Source organism: Narcine bancroftii, chromosome 3, assembly GCF_036971445.1.
Source record: "Narcine bancroftii isolate sNarBan1 chromosome 3, sNarBan1.hap1, whole genome shotgun sequence".
NCBI lineage: Eukaryota > Metazoa > Chordata > Chondrichthyes > Torpediniformes > Narcinidae > Narcine > Narcine bancroftii.
The window spans coordinates 258,211,962-258,233,355 of NC_091471.1; the positions used below are offsets into that span (position 1 = coordinate 258,211,962).

The 21,394-nt window shown below is 44.5% G+C and overlaps 1 protein-coding gene across 11 annotated transcripts in view; it reads right to left on the bottom strand.

The window, feature by feature from the left end:
• The window catches only part of LOC138758574 (GEM-interacting protein-like), a 197,261-nt gene that overhangs the window by 75,366 nt on the left and 100,501 nt on the right, over positions 1–21,394 (bottom strand). For 10 of the 11 annotated variants that reach the window (XM_069927700.1, XM_069927701.1, XM_069927704.1 and 7 more), the window contains one exon: positions 4,652–4,777. In XM_069927700.1, coding sequence (XP_069783801.1) covers positions 4,652–4,777 — 126 coding nt within the window. Of the gene's footprint in view, positions 1–4,651; positions 4,778–8,933; positions 9,031–21,394 lie in introns of those variants that run through there. The other variant, XM_069927709.1, reaches the window with a different exon arrangement.

The following is a 21,394-nucleotide window of genomic DNA, read 5'->3' on the forward strand; positions in this document are numbered from 1 at the left end:
GAGTTTATAAACTCTCAGTGGAGCCAGTGTCTACCAATCAATCAGTCAATTGTCCGTTTACCCTCACCTCCATCATCGAATTATTCAATTGGTGAGGTATTGCCCGATCCAGGATGACCAATGCCAGTGCTCCAGAAACCCCATCACTCCCCATGCTAATGTTGACTCTCTCCTCTTGGCCCGTGGGCAGTCAAGATGGTGTTGATCATGAGGCACAGAAAGATGGCCATCCTCCACCTTGCTCCAAAGAAGGAGTAGGTGGCATCGACCTTGAGGCATGGCAAGATGACCACCATTGCTTTCTGCAATGCTTTACTTCTGGTAGTGGGTCTCGCCATGAGGCACAGCAAGATGCTGGCAGTGAGCAACACAGAGAGGCTGAGCTTGCATTTCAGGACTTGGGCATGGGTCAAATACCTGTTCAGGGGTCGCACACGTGGTTACCCTCCTTGGGTTCCCTTTAACCCAGCAGACCTTCTCCCAATGCCCTCACTTACCACATCCTGAGCACACGGAGTCCTTAGTGGGGCATTGGGGACGGGGGTGCTGTGCCTGTACACAGAAGTTGCATCGCCAGTAGCACATGGACGCAGCAGCCGATGCTGGGGCTGTGGGGTCACTGGTGCCCCAATGACCTGGTCATCCGAAAAGGCGCCAGTTTCACCCGTGAGGTCGTCAGCTCCTAGTTGGGCCTGTTCGAGAGCTTTCACCAGCTCCAGGGTGTTGGCCAAGTCTTTCTTCCCCAACTCCAGCAGTCGCTGCCTCACATACCTCGACCTCACTCCTGTCATGAGGGTATCCCAGATTTGTTCCTCCTCTCACTCTGGCCGTGGCCGCTTCATAGTGGCATTTTCTGGTCAGGGCCTACAGTTCCAGGACATAATTGGCCAGCAACTAACCTGGATGTCGCCAATGTTGAGAGAGTTGGTGCGTTGCCAGCACGTCCCTCTGGGGCCTCTTATAGTGGGCCTTCAAGCTTTCTATGGCCGTCTCATATGTAGCACAGTCTCTGATGACAATGAACCCCTTGGGGCCAACTTGAGAGAGAAGTGCAGATCTCCGGAGACTATCGGAGTTGAAGACGTCTTGTGTGGCTGGCTGTCAGGTAGGACTGGAAGCACACCAGCCAGTAGGTGAATTCCTCCAGGGCCTCAAGGGACAGAGGGTCAACCTGGACCATGCCTGGCTTCAACAGAGCTTCCATCCTGCTTCAAAGTTAAGCTATTAAAATTGTAACACAACTGATTGCTCTCAGAGACAAGTGAGGAGTACAAACACGCTTTTAATAGCTTACAATCAATGGCCAGTAGACGCAATAGTCCTGAGGTGAATCTGAAGTAAGGAGGGAAAACCAGGGTTTATAATGGGGTAGGTGAGGGTGGAGCCAGCCATCTGAACAACACACAGACAGTGAATTCCAGTTCACTGCATACAGATGCCTGTGTAGCTTATTCCAGAGGTTCACCACTCTCTGGCTAAAATAATTCCTCTGCATTTCTGTTTTAAATGGCCGCTCTTCAACTCAGACATTGTGCCCTATTGTCCTTGACTCTCCTACCATAGGAAGCAATTTTTCCACATCAACATAATCCAGGCCTTTCAACATTCAAAATGCTTCTATGAAGCCCTCCTCATTCTTCTGAACTCCAAGGTGTGCCATCAAACGTTCATTATATGCTAATCCCTTCATTCCAGGGATCAGGAATCATTCTTGTAAATCTTCTCTGAACCCTCTTCACTGCTACCAAATCCTTTCTTAAATAAGGAGCCCAAAACTGGACTCCATACTCCACGTGAGGTCTCACCAGAGCCTTGTAAAGCCTCAACAGCACATCCCTGCTCTTACAGCATATTCTATTCCTCTGGATATGAACAGCAACATTGCATTCGCCTTCTCCACCATCGGCTCAACCTGGAGGTTAACTTTTGGGTGTCCTGCAAATATAAATGCAAGTTCCTTTGCACTTCCAAATTTTGAATTTTCTACATTAAAATCCCTGGTATCTGAATTAAAGCAACCAACAGCCTTAAGCAATCAGCAAAAAAAAAAAATCTAGGAAAATACATAAAAATTAAAATAAATAAGAATAAAATAATAAGTAAAAAATGTGTTTAAAATTGGCGCACCTTGCCGTTAGTTCACCAAACCACCACTAGCACGGCAGGTGGATTCATCATGATATCGGTATATTAGACTTGGCTGGTGAGCTGTAATCAGCAGATTTTGAGGTTGCTTATAAATATTAGACATTGTAAGAGTAAGTCTCAAACAACCGGAAAATACACTTATCCGGCATCTACCAATCCCCATAGGTTCTGGATACTAGGGGTTTTATTCCTTCTGCCAAAGGACATGACTGTACACTTTCCAACAATGTATTTCAATCTTTGCCCATTCTCTTAATTTATCCAAGTCTCTCTGCAGCCTCTCCATTTCCTCCTCACTACCTGATCCTCCACCTCTTTTTGTATCATCTGCAAACTTAGCCACAGAGCCATTTATTCCACAGTTCAAATCATTAACATACAACTTAAATAGAAGTGGTGCCAACACTAACCCCTGCCGTGCACCACTGGTAGCCAACCAGAATAGGATTCCTTTATTCCCACTCTCTGGTTCCTTCCAATCAGCTAAGGCCCTACCCACGCCAGGATGCTGTGGAAAATAAGGGAGGAGATTGCTGAGGCCTTGATTGAGATCATTTATATCTGCATTAGGCACAGGTGAGGTACCAAAAGACTGGTTTATGTTGTTCCTTTATTTAGGAAAGGTAGGAGGGGAAAGCCAGTGAACCTTGTGTTAGTGGTTGGTAAATTATTGGAGGGACTTTTAAAGGAGAGGATTTATGTACAGAGAGTGACCATGGCTTTGTGAGGGGATGTCCTGCCTCACTAATTTGATTGAATTTTTGGAGGTTGTAATGAAGGAGTTTGATGAAGAGATCAGTAAACATTGTCTACATAGAATTTAAGTAAGACATATGATAAGATCCTACATGCTGGACTGGTTGAGAACATTAAGACTCAAGGATTGCAGGAAAGCTGGCTAATTAGAACCAAAATTGGCTTAGTGATGAGAGAGAGAGGTTTTTTTATGATTTCAAATTTATTGTCAGAGTATATAGATGATTATTTTTCCTGCAGGCATGGCAGAATTACCACTTATTGGTTGTGCAAAATAAAACTGTACTCAACATACATATGTAAATAACTAAACAAATGTAAACAAACTACAATACTGAGAGAGAGAGAGAGAGAGAGAGAGAGAGAGAGAGAGAGAGAGAGAGAACAGTAAAGTGCAAAAGTAAGAGTCCTTAAATGAGTCCCTGATTGAGTTTGTCGTTAAGGAGTCTGATGGTGGAGGGGTAGCCGCTGTTCCTGAACCTGGTGGTGCGAGTCCTGTGGCACTAATACCTCTTTCCTGATAGTAGCAGTGAGAACAGGGTGGTGTTGGATCCTTGATGATTGCTACTGCTCTCCGATGGCAGCGCTCCCTGTAGATGTTCTCAATAGTGGGAAGAGTTTGCCTGTGATGTCCTGGGCCGTGTCCACTATCTTTTGCAGGGCATAATACTCAGGAGTATTGGTGTCCCTATACGTAACCATGATGCAGCCAGTCAGCTCACTTCCCACCACACATCTGTAAAAATTTACCAAATCTCCTCAAACTCCTGAGAGGCTTTCTTCATGATGAATTTGTGTTGGGTCTAGGAAAGATCCTCTGAGATAGTGACCCCCAAAAATTTGCTCCCCCTCTCCCCCTCCAATCCTCCAATAATCACTGGATCGCACACCTCTGGTTTTCTGTTTGGAGTTCTGTTATGAGAGGTGTATTGCGGGGAATGCTGCTGGGACCTTGGTTGTTTCTGAGTATTAATGGCTTGGATGTGAATGTATGAGGTATGATTATTAAGTTTGTGGATGGATGAACATTGGTGGTGGTCTGAGGAGAGTGGATGGAAGATGGGATTTAATTTTGAAAAGTGTGAGGTGAAGCAATTTGCAAAGTTAAATAGGGGTAGGATTTTGTAAATGATAGAGTGCTGGGGATGGTTGATAGACAGGTGACAAGTCTCTAGTTCCCTGAAAGTGGCAACACAGTTGGTGAAGGAGGCACATGGTACACTAGCCTTCATGGGTCAGGGCACAGGTTGGTGAGCACAGGATAGAGACACTTGTATTTTCAGAGATCTACAAAGTGAGCCTCTTAAGGCAATGAAAGTTCATGATGAGGACAAATAAATCTATTGCTTATTAGTACTAATAATCCCAAATTACAGTATTATGTTCACAACCACCAAAGTCATAAGAACCAAGCAATGTTGATGGAGGATCACACTTCAACTCCATCCCAACAATTAAACCATTTCAGCCCAGTATCAATGAGTGACATCTCCTGACAACCCCACCCCCCCACCCCCCCCACACACTGTAATACAAGACTGAGGACGCTTGTCCACAATGATTCTGATTAACAAGAGACCAATGCAGTCACAACCTTGGCTTATGAGGATGACAAGGTGTGCATTTCACCGGTCCTCCCCCCCCCGCCCCCCCCCCCATAATGCTAACCTTGAAATACTGGCAACACAGTCTAACGCAATGCAGACACGGAATATGGCCCATCACAGAAGTATCAACTATCACTCACCAGCAGAAGTCCTCTTCTCCATCCATGAAAGCAGATCCTTTGTGTACTTGGCCCAGAGTTTGGCATACAGCAGGGCTGACTCAACACCTTCTACACATTTCTTCAGCATTCCATCAGCTTCTTCCACTGCAGGGAGAGTGAAGAGACACGGGATCATAAGCCTGAGTGGCTTGTTACATGCAGAGTCTGAGTGACAGCTGTAAGCCTTTCAATAGTCTGACCTTGGGATTTACAGCACTAAGTAGCAGTATGTCCTGATGACTGTCAAAGGGAGGATAATAAGGATTAATTAACACACTGACTGAGGTACAGAGATAGAGACACATACAGTGTGTCTTTCTTTGGCTTGACGTCGCGGACGAAGATTTATGGAGGGGGTAAATGTCCACGTCAGCTGCAGGCTCGTTTGTGGCTGACAAGTCCGATGCGGGACAGGCAGACACGGTTGCAGCGGTTGCAGGGGAAAATTGGTTGGTTGGGGTTGGGTGTTGGGTTTTTCCTCCTTTGCCTTTTGTCAGTGAGGTGGGCTCTGCGGTCTTCTTCAAAGGAGGTTGCTGCCCGCCAAACTGTGAGGCGCCAAGATGCACGGTTTGAGGCGATATCAGCCCACTGGCGGTGGTCAATGTGGCAGGCACCAAGAGATTTCTTTAGGCAGTCCTTGTACCTTTTCTTTGGTGCAGCTCTGTCACGGTGGCCAGTGGAGAGCTCACCATATAACACGATCTTGAGAAGGCGATGGTCCTCCATTCTGGAGACGTGACCCACCCAGCGCAGCTGGATCTTCAGCAGCGTGGACACGATGCTGTCGACCTCTGCCATCTCAAGTACTTCGACATTAGGGATGAAAGCGCTTCAATGAATGTTGAGGATGGAGCGGAGACAACGCTGGTGGAAGCGTTCTAGGAGCCGTAGGTGATGCCGTTAGAGGACCCATGATTCAGAGCCGAACAGGAGTGTGGGTATGACAACGGCTCTGTATCTTCAGCCATCTTCAGCGCAAATTCCGGGAGATTCAAAATGAGTGGTGGACTAGCCTCGCCAAGCGAACCCAGCTCAGCGCGGACATTGGCGACTTCAGGGGTTTTTACGAGGCTCTAAAGGCTGTGCATGGCCCCTCTCCCCAAGTCCAAACTCGTTGTGCAGCTCAGATGGCAAAGTCCTCCTCAGCGACAAGATCTCCATCCTCAACCGATGGTCAGAGCACTTCCAATCTCTTTTCAGTGCCAACCGCTCAGTCCAAGATTCCGCCCTGCTCCAGCTCCCTCAACAGCCCCTAAGGCTAGAGCTGGATGAGGTCCTCACCCAGGATGAGACATATAAGGCAATCGAACAACTGAAAAGTGGAAAAGCAGCAGGTGTGGATGGAATCCCCCCAGAGGTCTGGAAGGCTGGCGGCAAAACTCTGCATGTCAAACTGTATGAGTTTTTCAAGCTTTGTTGGGACCAAGGAAAACTGCCTCAGGACCTTCGTGATGCCACCATCATCACCCCGTACAAAAACAAAGGCGAGAAATCAGACTGCTCAAACTACAGGGGAATCACGCTGCTCTCCATTGCAGGCAAAATCTTCGCTAGGATTCTCCTAAATAGAATAATACCTAGTGTCGCCGAGAATATTCTCCCAGAATCACAGTGCGGCTTTCGCGCAAACAGAGGAACTACTGACATGGTCTTTGCCCTCAGACAGCTCCAAGAAAAGTGCAGAGAACAAAACAAAGGACTCTACATCACCTTTGTTGACCTCACCAAAGCCTTCGACACCGTGAGCAGGAAAGGGCTTTGGCAAATACTAGAGCGCATCGGATGCCCCCCAAAGTTCCTCAACATGATTATCCAACTGCACGAAAACCAACAAGGTCGGGTCAGATACAGCAATGAGCTCTCTGAACCCTTTTCCATTAACAATGGCGTGAAGCAAGGCTGTGTTCTCGCACCAACCCTCTTTTTAATCTTCTTCAGCATGATGCTGAACCAAGCCATGAAAGACCTTAACAATGAAGACGCTGTTTACATCCGGTACCGCACGGATGGCAGTCTCTTCAATCTGAGGCGCCTGCAAGCTCACACCAAGACACAAGAGAAACTTCTCCGTGAACTACTCTTTGCAGACGATGCCGCTTTATTTGCCCATTCAGAGCCAGCTCTTCAGCGCTTGACGTCCTGTTTTGCGGAAACTGCCAAAATGTTTGGCCTGGAAGTCAGCCTGAAGAAAACTGAGGTCCTCCATCAGCCAGCACCCCACCATGACTACCAGCCCCCCCACATCTCCATCGGGCACACAAAACTCAAAACGGTCAACCAGTTTACCTATCTCGGCTGCACCACTTCATCAGACGCAAGGATCGACAACGAGATAGACAACAGACTCGCCAAGGCAATAGCGCCTTTGGAAGACTACACAAAAGAGTCTGGAAAAACAACCAACTGAAAAACCTCACAAAGATAAGCGTATACAGAGCCGTTGTCATACCCACACTCCATACAGTGTGTTCTTTTCTTTGGCTTGCCTTCGCGGACGAAGATTTATGGAGGGGGTAAATGTCCACGTCAGCTGCAGGCTCGTTTGTGGCCGACAAGTCCGATGCGGGACAGGCAGACACGGTTGCAGCGGTTGCAGGGAAAAATTGGTTGGTTGGGGTTGGGTGTTGGGTTTTTCCTCCTTTGCCTTTTGTCAGTGAGGTGGGCTCTGCGGTCTTCTTCAAAGGAGGTTGCTGCCCGCCAAACTGTGAGGCGCCAAGATGCACGGTTTGAGGCGATATCAGCCCACTGGCGGTGGTCAATGTGGCAGGCACCAAGAGATTTCTTTAGGCAGTCCTTGTACCTTTTCTTTGGTGCACCTCTGTCACGGTGGCCAGTGGAGAGCTCGCCATATAACACGGTCTTGGGAAGGTGATGGTCCTCCATTCTGGAGACGTGACCCACCTAGCGCAGCTGGATCTTCAGCAGCGTGGACTCGATGCTGTCGACCTCTGCCATCTCAAGTACTTCGACATTAAGGATGAAAGCGCTCCAATGAATGTTGAGGATGGAGCGGAGACAACGCTGGTGGAAGCGTTCTAGGAGCCGTAGGTGATGCCGGTAGAGGACCCATGATTCGGAGCCGAACAGGAGTGTGGGTATGACAACGGCTCTGTATACGCTTATCTTTGTGAGGTTTTTCAGTTGGTTGTTTTTCCAGACTCTTTTGTGTAGTCTTCCAAAGGCGCTATTTGCCTTGGCGAGTCTGTTGTCTACCTCCTTGTCGATCCTTGCATCTGATGAAATGGTGCAGCCAAGGTAGGTAAACTGGTTGACCGTTTTGAGTTTTGTGTGCCCGATGGAGATGTGGGGGGGCTGGTAGTCATGGTGGGGAGCTGGCTAATGGAGGACCTCAGTTTTCTTCAGGCTGACTTCCAGGCCAAACATTTTGGCAGTTTCCGCAAAACAGGACGTCAAGCGCTGAAGAGCTGGCTCTGAATGGGCAACTAAAGTGGCATCATCTGCAAAGAGTAGTTCACGGACAAGTTTCTCTTGTGTCTTGGTGTGAGCTTGCAGGCGCCTCAGATTGAAGAGACTGCCATCCGTGCGGTACCGGATGTAAACAGCGTCTTCATTGTTAAGGTCTTTCATGGCTTGGTTCAGCATCATGCTGAAGAAGATTGAAAAGAGGGTTGTTGCGAGAACACAGCCTTGCTTCACGCCATTGTTAATGGAGAAGGGTTCAGAGAGCTCATTGCTGTATCTGACCCGACCTTGTTGGTTTTCGTGCAGTTGGATAATCATGTTGAGGAACTTTGGGGGACATCCGATGCGCTCTAGAATTTGCCAAAGCCCTTTCCTGCTCACGGTGTCGAAGGCTTTGGTGAGGTCAACAAAGGTGATGTAGACACAAGGAAGAAATCACCAGATGGGACGGACGGAGAATAAAGAAAGTTAATAATAGAGATACTTGTTCTGGTTGATAGAAAATGAGCAACAGAGAAGGAACAAGATGCATTTTAGGATGGGAATGGAAGTTGGAGTGACAGGCCACCCATTCCAATTCCCCAACCCATTCCCGTGCTGACATGCTTGTCCATAGTCTCAGGCACTGCCAGACTGAGACCACCTGCAAATTGGAGAAACAACACCTCATCTTCTGCCTGGGCATCGTCCAACTGGGTGGCATTAAGATCAAACTCTCCAGTTTCCATTAAACCCCACCCCCTTCTTCTTCCTCCTGTCGCCCCCCCCCCCCCCCCCAGTGCTCTCTCTCTTCCCTTTCCCCTCTATCTCCTTTCACAGAGCCAAAATCAATTCTCACCTCTTCTCTTATCATATCCAATAAACACTTTTTGTTGGTCTGGACTCCCCCTCCTGGCCAGTTTTCAGTCTTTATTCTGATGCCTTCCTGTTCTTTGCTTATTCCTTGAAGGGCTCAGTCCCGAAACATCAGTAATATATCTTTAACTCCTATGGACCCTGTGATACCGGCTGAGTTCCTCCAGCGTTTCTGTGTGTTTTTACTACTATCAAGTGACTTTTGTGTTTCACAATGATGAAACCGCACAAGCAGGGCAATCAACCCAATGTCTCCCTTCTGGCTCTTTGCAAAAGCTAAACAATTAGTTTTCCCAAGAAAACCCCAAATTTTCCCTTTGAAGGTGATTTCTAAATTTACAGAAATCCCCTCTCAGTGAGTGCATTCTATATTATTAATAATTTTTTGCACATAGCAACCTCATCAGTTTATCAGTGAAAAGAAAATCTGCAGATACTGGGATTTTAAAAAAACCCAGAAAATGTAGGTCAGGTCTTATCTATGGGATTGACAACTGCTATAAAAAATTGGCAGCCCTGTTGCTGGTGCGGACCTGGGAAAGTGAAGACATAGAGCTGCTCCAAAGGGTTGAACTGCATGTTAAAGCAGCTGACAGTGTTTGTAAGTAAAATCCTGCAACTGCAGAGTCTGTGCCCAAGATGGCGGTGCCTGCGCTCACCAGCGGCCATGAGGTGTTACAGACTAAGGGAGCAGCAGACTGGCACAGGGCACGAGAAATGGGAAGAACAATCCACCCCCCCCCCCCACCCTCCCCGTTGAGAAGGAGAAGCAAAGAAGATGCCCTTACAGGAAGGTGACCAGCAGACCAGCGAGGTGCTCAGTGGCTAAGGGACCCACACAGGCTGTGGGAATGTGGTCAGGGGACCTGCACAGGCTGCGGGAGTCTAGCCCATGGGAACCAGGTCTATGAGCTGGGATTCTAGAGGGTGCTGAGGGCAAGTAGGGGTCCTGAAGGGCCTCGGGCACTGAAGGCATCCTGATCGTATCAGAGCTCAGGTCACCTTACAGCAGGCAGAAGGCAATTTAGTGTAATATTACATTCTGTAGTATTACATGACATTAAAGGATGTTTCATGACTCTTCTGATGAAGAGTCTTCTACCTGAAACATTAGCTCTTATCTCTCATCCCACACACCTGGTATATCCAGAATTTTCTGCTTTTATTTTTATCACCTTGCTCATTGAAATGCCCAATTTTAAACCTCAGCTTCACTGTTCTGGACTGACCACATATTCCTGAATTCCCTAAATAACAAAATATCTATTAACCTCAGTCATGAATATATTCTGAGCAGAGAATTAATGTTCAAGTTTATTATTATCATTCAATGGTAAAGAACAGAGCACACATCTTGACGTGATTTATATGCAGTACATATGCAAAAATAAATAAATATTGTTGAATAAATAGAAGAGTCACAGAGGGTTTGTATGAGCTGTTCACCAGTCGTTCAGCATTCGCACTCTCCATGGGAAAAAGTTGTTCCTCAGCCTGGTGGTGCTGGCTCTGATCCTCCTGTATCTCTCCCCTGAAGTAGCTGAAGGATACCATGTGCGGGGTCCTCAATGATTTCGTATGCTCTCTTCATTCAACGATTCTTGTAGAGCACGTCGATGGTGGGGGTGTGGGGTGGTTGGGAGGGAGGGAGATCCCAATGATCCTTTCTGACACTCTTAGGTCTTGTACTGTGATGCAGTCAGCCAAGAAGCTCTTGACAGAGCCCCTGTAGAAAGTTGACATAATGGTGGCTGGTAGCCTTGCGCACGTCAGACTTCTCAGCCAGTGCAGTTGCTGTTGTGCTGTCCTAACAAGTGCGTGTCAGTGGCCTCCAAGGAACTTTGTGCTCTAAAGATGTACTGCCTTCTGGTGGAAGAAACTTCATTCCATCTTAGCTCTGACTGACACTTTGAGACAGTGATCCTTGCTTCTACATACCCCAGCCATGGGAAATACCATTACTTCATCTATCCTATCAAGCCCTATGAAAATTGAGGCTGTTTTGATGAGATCATCTCCCATTCTTTTTGGGAGAGGAAGACCAGTTTAGTTGATTTCTCTCAATGGAACAAAACCTGTTGCCATGGATTAAAACAATGAACCTTTGTAACACTGGTTCAGACACAAATATATCCTTCCTTTTGGAGGGAGACCAGAACTGTTCCGAACATAACAGGTGTTTCACCGGGGTCCTGTACAATTTCATTGTTTCCTTTGTTCTTTTACTAAAATAAGCCAAAATAAAATCCTTGCTAACATGTGCACCAGCTTACCTGAGTCCACCTGGACACGAATACCTTCCCTTCTCTCACCGTTTGAAAAAAATGTCTGCGTTTTCAACGCGTGACATCTTCCCCATATTATATCCCATCTTCAACAATTCACTTAGCCTGCCTATATCTCCTGAATCCTCTCTATATCCTCCTCACAACAAGCACTGCCACCCAAGACAGTAATGGTTAGCAAGTTCAGATTTATTATCAGACTACGTACATGGCATCACATTCCTTTTCCTGCGGGCCAGGCAGAAACATGCGTTATTCTTGGTCGACTCAAACAAATCACTGACCTAGACTGTAATGAGTGGAGCCCAGCACTGATCCTTGCCGTTCTACACTGGTACTGTCCCCAACCTAAAAATGACCCATGTATTCCTACTCATTGCTTTATGATCATTAACTATTTTCAATCCACTCCAGTATTTTACCTGAATTTCATTTTCTCTAATTTTGTTTACAAACTACTTGAATAGAACCTGATTAAAGGCCCTTCTGCAAGTTCAAGCATATCAACGCTACAACCTCAAAAATGAAATACATTTATCAAACATGGTTTTTGTAAATCTATGTTGACTCTGCCCTGTCTTTTTTTTAAATGTACTAAGCGTCCTGAAACCACTTCCTTAACGTTTTCTAACTGCTAAGGTCAGATGATCTGGTTGTGGTTTGCCATTTCCTCTCATATCAAAACTGTGGGGAATTTTAGCTTTCATTAAATTGTTAACTAAGGACATCTCCTTATTTCCCAACATAATATCTCCCATTTCATTCATATTAATTTTTCCATTTCACATTTCTAGGGAAGACATCATAAAATCATTCGTACTCTATTTCAGAGATGGGCCAACTGTGGCCCGTTGCCCATTTTTAAGTGGCCCATGGTGAATTTTAAAAATAAAATGGAATATGGCCCGTTAGAACATACAGGTATTCCTCAACTTATGTCCTACGTGAGATACGTCCACCCGCACATGCAGCCAAAATTTAAAAAAAGGACTGATATTCTTTATTAAAGGTTCATTTGTTGAAATCTTTTTTTGAAAAATTGCTTTACTACCTCGTTAAGTCATGTAAATGTGACTTACGACCAATCTTTCAATTCCAATTACATTGCACTTCTTAGTTTCAATACTAGATGTTGCTGCCATTTTGAACAACTACTAGACCAACCATTGAAATGTTACTCATCGATGAAAACATTCACCTTAGTTAAAAAAAAATTACTTCAGTTGATTAAGCATGGCGGAACCGAAAAGACAGAAAGTAGAAAGGGAGTGCCAAAAAATATGGTCACAGAGGGAAAATAAATACTTTTTCACAGAAGACAAGGGGAAGTCTGTTTGTTTGTTTGATTTGCAGTGACTGTTAACTTTAATCACCTATCTTTAATAGCCTATCTACAGATTTACACATGAATCATCATTAAGGTGGACTCCTGGGCCGTGAACTGCATTTCCTGAGGGTTGTGGAGGAATGCTGGAGATGGCCTTGCTCCTTTCTTGATTCTTATTTTGCATCCAAGTTTATATTTTGCACTGCTTTTCGAATGAGAGTTTTAAAGAGTTTTATTGTATTCATTTAAATTAAATTTAAGAGCAGCAGATAGAGAAATGTCTGCTGTAATATATGAGCACATCAATAAACTACTGAAATGGCAACAGATAAAATGTTCAGTAGTGTTGTACAGTTATTTTGATAGAGAATGAATTTGCGATGGTACAGGGGTTTTCTGGTCTAAAAACACCGTTTTTCTTGCAGAGTATCAGTCGGACCCATGACTCCTTATATTTTTTCTGTATGCGGCCCACATCCAAAAATGGTTGTCCACCCCTGCTCTATTTTCCCTTTCCTAATCAACCTCCTGACCCTTCTTTGCTGAACTGTGAACTTTCCCCCCCACTCTTCACACACTGCATTTTCTGAATACATTATAAACGTTTTTCTTTGATCTCAAGTAACTTCTCTAGATGTCCATAACTAGATTGCCCCCTTGAGTTTCTGGGTGTCAATATCTCTGAAGACTTATCCTGGGATCAGCATGTCAATGTAGTCATGAAGGCTCACCAGCAGCTTTACGTCAAGAGGAGTTTGAGGAGATTTGGGATGTCACCACAGACTCTACAGGTGTACTGTGGAGGGCATTCTGACTGGTTACATCATTGTCTGGTAATGCACAGGACAGGAGACGGCTACACTTGGCCAGAGACATGATGGACATTAATCACTCCATAAAAAGACATCTATAAGAGGTCTCAAGAAAGCTGCCCCCATCATCAAGTACCTTCATCACCCAGGCCGTGCCCCCTCTTCACTACGACCACCAGGAAGGAGGTAGGTACAGGAACCTGAAGACAATCACCCGACATCACAAAAACTGCTTATTTCCCTCCGCCATCAGATTTCTGAATGAACAAGGAACCACAGACACTCCTTTCCTTTTGTACTAATTTATTTATTTTTAAAGTATATTTATAGAAATTTAATTTATAGCAATGTATGCACGATACTGCTGTAGCAAACAACAAATTTGTGTCACATGCTCATGACAATAAACCTGCTTCTGATTCATTCGTTGAGGCCATACCGAAAGTCTCAAAGCCCTTTGTTTCTTTCTCGACAGTCCCCTTCCACCACTACACTCCCCTGGCTGGCAGAACTTGTCCTCACCCTTAATAATTCTCCTTTCCATAATTCCACTTTCTCCAGATTGAAGGGGTAGCCATGGGTCCCCACATCAGGCCCAGCTATGCCTACCTTTCTATTGGCTATGTGGAGCAATCCATGCTACAATCCTACACAGACAAGGCCCCTCAACTCTTCCTCTGCTACATCGATGACTACTTTGGTGTTGCCTCGTGTACCCATGATGAGTTTGATGACTTCATCCACTTTACTGCCAATTTCTATCCCAACCTCAACTTCACTTGGTAGCAACACTCTCCTTTTCCTCGATCTCTCTATCTCCATCTCAGGAGTTAAAGTCTCGACAGACATCTATAACCTACCAACTCCCACTACACCTCTTCCCACCCTGACCCCTGTAAAGACTCCATTCCATTCTCTCAATTCCTCCGTCTCCATCGTATCTCCACCCAGGATGAGGACTTCCTTGCCAGATCATCAGAGATGTCCTTCTTCAAACAACATGGCTTTCCTTCTACCACCATCAACTCAGTCCTCACCCGCATATCCTCCATTACCCACACATCTGCCCTGGTCCCCTTCACCCCCACGCGCAACAAGGACAGGATTCCCCTTGTCCTCATGGCCACCCCTGCAGCCTCCGCATGCAATGCATCCTCCTCCAACATTTCCACCACCTACCACATGATCCCACCACTAGATACATATTCCTGTCTCCGCCTTCTGCAGGGACTGCTCCCTCTGTGACTCCCTTGTCCTTTCCTCCTTCTCCATCAATCATGCTCTTGGGTCCTACCCCTGTGACCGCAGGAGATCTTCCACTTGTGCCCTAAGCACCATTTGGGGCCCCAAACAGTCTTGCCAAGTGAGGCAATGTTTCACTTGTGAATCTGCAGGGGCCACCTACTGTATCCGATGCTCCTGCTGTGGTCTCCTCTACATCGGAGAGTCAGGACGCAGACTAGGAGATTGCTTTGTTGAGCACCTCAGTTCTGTCCGCCGCAATGGCATAGATCTCCCAGTGGCCACCCTTTTCAATTCTCTATCCCATTCCCTTGCGGACATGTCTGTCCATGGTCTCGTGTACTGTCAGACTGAGACCACCCGTAAATTGGAAGAACAACAAACATCTCATCTTCCCACTGGGCACCCTCCTCTGCATCAAAGAAACCAAATTGCAGAGAGTGCAACTACTTTGTGAAGGATCTGTGATTAATCTGCCGCCTATCACTAAATTCGCTATCTCACATCCACTTTGACCTATCTCTCTGCGGCTTCCTGCACTGTGTCATAATGAGGCCCAATACAAGCCCATGATCTTTTATCAGAGCACGTTGCAGAATTCTGAACTCAATTCCGGTGTCAACAACTTCAAATAGCCTTCTCTGTATTGAAAATGAAATTTCTGTTCGAGATCTTTCATCTATGATATTGACTCAGTTATTCTCTCTCTCCATTAGCAAAGCCTTAGATTGTCATACACTACAGCCCTGCATTTGGAATTTTTAAAGTTCCCTTGTATTCTCATCTTGCAACTGTCCTCATCTCAGTTTTTATGCACTTGGTTTCTCTTGAGTTGCTTCTATCAACCCCCTCACCCAGAGGATTTCTACAACTTATCCTCATGGCAACCCTGGCCTCATGCTGACAGAGATATTCTGTCAATCTACCCCTCCTGCAACTTCTCCACAACCTGCGATGAGGCCCAGCGTTAGCATGAGGAACAGCACCTCATCTTCTGCTAGAGTGTATCTGGACCCAACCCTGAATTCTAAAATTTCAGGTAGCTTGTCTGTCAAAACAAACTCATTTTCATTCTTTCCCAGTTCCAGTGAAAGGTCTTCAACCTGAAACATTAACCAATTTTCTCCCGCAGATACTGCCAAGTCCACAAGTGTTTCCCGCCATTTTCTGTTTATTCCTGAACAGTGATTGAGAAAAGCATTTCCAATATGTTCCATGAACTCCTCTTCCACTTGGTTGCTGCTAATGTGCTTTGGCCTAATCTATTACTAGATCTTTCAATTATCTACATTCCCTCAATTGACGACTTGCACATGATTCCAATCATAGTGATCTCTCTTGCAGCTTAGCTCAGAAAATTAAGAACATGCTTTCTCCCCACAAACATTATCACATTTGTGATTTTGCTTTTTAGTACGAACCTCAGTTGTTCATGTTCCCTCTCCAGAATCTCTTCACTTCCAGCTAACTTGGTGGGCCCTGCATGGATCTTTCCCGTTCAAGTTCCTGTCCATTCCCAAGAGAAGTCCTTAACCTTGGCTCCAGTCACACAGCACAGATCTTCTGGTCTTACAATAAACAGCATCTGCCCTCTCAATGATCCTGGTCCCTTTCGCTACAGCGTTCCCTCTTACTGCCAGGGTTAAGTCCGTTTTGCCACAGCGTTCCCTCTTACTGCCAGGGTTAAGTCCGTTTTGCCACAGCGTTCCCTCTTACTGCCAGGGTTATGATCCCTTTGCTATAAAAACACAGAAACGCTGAAGAAAGTTGCGGCATCCATAGGAGGTAAAGATATATTAGATGACATTTCCTTTTTTTTTAAACTTGATTTAAAATTTTATGACATGAATAAAATAAAAATTACATTTAAAGAAATAATAAAAAATAAGATAATAAAAATTAGAATACTACATCATTAAACTACACAAATTAACCCCCCCAATAATTATAACACAACATTAATCATCTAATTTAAAATTAGTCCAATCCTCCCCACCAAAATAAAGAGTGAAGAATTAATTAACAATGTTGTAAATAAAATAGAAAAACCCCACTTACAAAAAAAAGGATAAAACTTAACAACAAAAAAAATTACTAACAACAAAAAAAATATCAATACTAAAATAATACCCTTAAACATATATTTAAATCAAACATAATACATGTATTTAACAAATGAAATCCACTTTAAAACTAAGTTCAAATATTAAAATCATATATCAACCACATACCTGTTATACAAAAAATCATAATTAATAATACATAAATACAGAATTACCATTAATACCAAGTTTCCTTTATAATTCATCGAGAGAACAAAAACATCCCTTAGAAAAACAATCAGATAAACTTTTTATTCCCTTCCCCTCCCCTTATATAAAAAAAGAAAAAAAAAGAAAAAAAAGTTCAAACTCTTATAAAATTCTCCATATTCTTCATTTATAACATCTTCAAAATTCTCTATCGAAATTAACTTAATTTTATTAAACTCTTCTCCCTCAATGTATTTGTACTTAATTTTCTTCTTTTTCTTCTTATCACCTTTCCCCTCATCTTCCTCTTCATCTAATTCAACATCCTCAATTTTTGACTTATTATCTTCTGTGACATCATCCTCTTAAAAAAGAAAGAAAAAAGAGAACCCCCCCCAAAAAAAATAGAAAAAAAGGAGAGAAAAAAACCTCCTAATTCCCTCTCAATTACAATCAGAAAACAAAAAGAGTTAAAAAAAATAATTATTTTTAAAAAAATAATTTAAAAAACCTTCACTTCTTAACCCAAAAATTAAAAAGAAAAAAAAACAAGCCAGAGGTCACAACTACCTCCTCCTGTTTAAACCGCCCAAAGCGGTAACTCCCCCAAAATATTGGGAGTGAGATAACTCACAGGTAGCTGATGACTTCTGGAAACTAGTGCCCACCCAGTTCCCTTTCCCAACTCCCATTTCATTAAACTATCATCATTATTTAAACTATTTAAACTCTTCTCAAAAAAAGATAAAAGATTAATTTTTTTAAATCAATGTTACCACTTCGGTCACCATTGCTTCCATTTCTTTTTAAAAACTGGATCCCACCTTACATCTCTACTCTCTTTGGAGACCTTGAAGGACTACATTATTCCTGAAACTGCATGAATGGTAGAGACTGAGCAAAGTCCATAACCTCTTTAGGATTGTCAAAGAACTTTGGCTAATTTCCATCCTAAAAAATCTTCAGTACCGCAGAATACCTGAATGTTGCCTTATGTCTTTTTTTCCACAAACATTCTTTCACAGAATTAAATTCACGTCGTTGAAACATAATTTCTTGACTCAAATCTTGATAGAAGAAAACAGGATTATTCTGAACCATCAAAGGAGATCTATTTTGCTGGGCATTTCTAATAGCCATACGTAAAATTGTCTCTCTGTCACAATAGTTTAAACAACGGATCACAACAGATCTTGGATTCTGTCCTGAAAAAGATTTTCTTCTTAAAACTCTATAAGCACGTTCCAGTATTAAACCTTCAGGGAATTTATCCTGTCCTAACACTCATGAAATCCATTCAGTAAAAAATTTTCTTGGATCTGGTCCTTCTATGCCTTCTGGCAAACCAACAATTTTCACGTTGTTCCGTCTAGATTGATTCTCCAAATAATCAACCTTTTTTGCTAAATTTTTATTTTGGATCTGCAATGTTTCAATTATTCTATTTTCATCTTGCAGTTGATCCTGTGCATCGACTAAACCTTTATCACACATTTCAAATCTTTCAATGGTTTCAAGCTTAAAAGCTCCATTAATGACTTCCGCCATCGCATTAATCTTGGAAATAAACAGGTTCACAAAATTAGCTAAGTGACTCGATACAGAATATATCTTATCTTCAAGATCCTTAACAGACATTTCAACAGAAGTAGATTCAGGCATAATGGGGTCTTGCTGTTCCTTAGAGACCACGGGATCTCTGCCCCTTCCCTTAATTTAGTATCTTTTCTAGCAGTTTGACTTCGTATAAAAATCCCTCTCAAACTCCCCCCAGCAATGCCAGGAGACTGAAGATCAGGGTTATCTTTAAGCCAAATCTCTTTAATCATCTTCACTGAATCGATGTCTGGAAAAACCGTTGTAATTGAAGATGCATTTTGCAGCGCCACCACTGTAGCAGTCGAATGACAGCTCTTTAACTCTCCAGCTGGTGGCACCCCAGCTGATTCAACTGTCAAAGTCTTAGTAACAGCCCTCACAGTGGCTGTTGTGTGAATTACTGGCACCCGTCCAGCCCTTTGTTCTGAAAGCTGTTGAGTGCGACCTTCAAAGAGCCTCACCGGCTTAAAACGGAGTTTCAATGCCGAACTCTGTACGTCTTCCTCTGGATCCATTCTACGCTGAGTCCTGGCTTCTTGTAAACAAGTAGGCTCAGACAATTTTGGAAAATGTAGTTTTTTAACAGTATGTTGATGTTTTCTTTTACCTTTTTTTTTGCATATAAGCCATTAGGCACTAATCCAACACCTCTTATTATTTATAAACTTTTAAAAGAATTTTAACGGGCACTTAAAGACAAAACAATAAATCAGAGTCAGGAGAGGTCTGGAAGGCACGTCTGTTCCCTACGCCATCTTGCCACGCCCCCAGATGACATTTCCTGTTCTTTGCTTATACCTCGAAGGTGGGCTCAGGCCTGAAATGTCGGTAATATATCTTTATCCCCTCTGGTCGCTGCAAGACCAGCTGAGTTCTTCCAGCATTTCTGTGTATGTTTTACAATGATCACAGCATCTGTAGACTTCTATGTGTCACTCTATTTGCTTGCCTTCCTGCTGTTCCTTCATTTATCCAGACAGGTTGCAAGAACCTTATATTTGTTGGATGAATGTAGTGACTTGGTCTCCTCCAGTGCTGCATTCCTGGCCTCGTTTGTCACGACACCCTCCTTCACTGGCCAATTCTGCAGCATTAAATCTGAGGGTTGCAACAACTGCTGAAACATTTACTTAGGAGAATGGAGTAAAACCCAAGACTCTGCAGGCACCGTGGTTGAAGTAAAAACAATGCTGGAGAAACTCAACAAGTCACAATGTACTTTATACAGCAAAGATAAAGATACATGTGGTGAAACCACTATTGTACATATTTGCTATATGTAAATTACACGACCTTTCCTGGTTGACCCTGCTCTCACTGGCTGGCTCGTGACTCCTCCCCTTTCTTCCTCATACAGGCTGGTGTGCCACAAGCCTACCCCCAGTTCAAGCCCAGGTCAGTGTGAGCAAATAAAAGCCTTTAGTTTCGGCAACTTCAGTCTTTGTGTAATTGATTGTGCATAAGTTGTATTTGCAAGAATATTTTTCGGAATATGGACAGGCATAGGAAGCTGGATTGCCTGGAAATCGACCTGAGAGAACACGAGGAAGCCAATAAGTTCACTGCTTTGAAAGGTTCCTCACAGTCTCCACAGCAGTGATCCAGGATGACGAGGACAAGCTCCACCTGCTATACACGTACATTGGGCACTGGGTCTACTGGATGGTCCAGGACTGTCAGACATACGGAACCACAATAGACATCCTGAGGGATCAGTATAAAGTTCAGGTGAACGAGGACTACGTGGAGCACCTACTTCACTCACACAGACAGCAACAGAGGAATCCTTCAGTGACTTCGTCAGGGCCCTGCAGGAGCTTGCAAGGGACTGCAACTGCCAGGCTGTGAGTGAAGAACAGCGCACACAGTTGCTGATCAGAGATGCCTGCATAACAGACGTCCACACCAACTAAGTGAGGCAGAGGCTACTCGATCAGAGACAACTGAGCCGACCTCAGTCCATCAAACGGGCAAACACTCTAGAGGTAGCCATCCACAACACTGAATCATTCTCCAGTGAACACGCGGCCGCCTCATGAGGAACACAGGGGACACTATCTTGGGAGGGGGGAATTGCAAGCACCCTCCCATCCTGAGCTCACCACCGCTGCCGTTAGTGACTACCTGACATGCTACTCCTGCGGGCAAGCTAAGCACCCGAGGAAATGCTCCCCTGCCAGGGATGCTGTCTGCTTCAACTGCAGGAAGAAAGGACACTTTATGACAGTCTGTAAGTCCAAACCAATCCAGAGTTCCAGCAGCACCGCGTGTGAGTGGGGGCAGCCATCTTTGATGCCTTCACTTCTGGGGACCTGGGATGGCCATGCATGCACACCATGGAGATCACCAACCGTGATGACATCACTTCCACCTTCTTCCTTTTCTCTACTGGTGAGTGACGATGGGGCCACCATCTTGGGCATTATCCTACCAGACCGCTGGCAGCCAACAGAACTCCTCAGACGATGAGCTAACACTGGATCAGGACAGACCCCATCAACTCTCCAGGGCCATGATGGACATTCAGGTAAATGGCCTCCCCACTGCTTGCCTATTTAACAGTGGAAGCACTGAGAGCTTCATTCAGACAAACAATGCACAGCACTATTCCCTTGGACCACAGTGTCTCCTTAAGTCACATATGTCAAACTCTGGCCCGTGGGCCAAATTTGGCCCATGATATAATTATATTTGGCCCGCAAGATCATTTCAAAAATGTATTAGAGGTGGCCCGCCCTGCAGCGAGAGCCGATGCTGTTTTTTGGTAATGTCACCCCACCATCCTCCCCCTTCATTGCACATCCTTCCCCATTGTAACACGAGAAATTGTAACACGAGAAGTCTGTCGATGTCATCAGCCGGCAAGCCAGTTGGAAGGCTCCCCGCACAACCAGTCACTTCTTCCACCTGTTGAGCGGTGCGGCGGA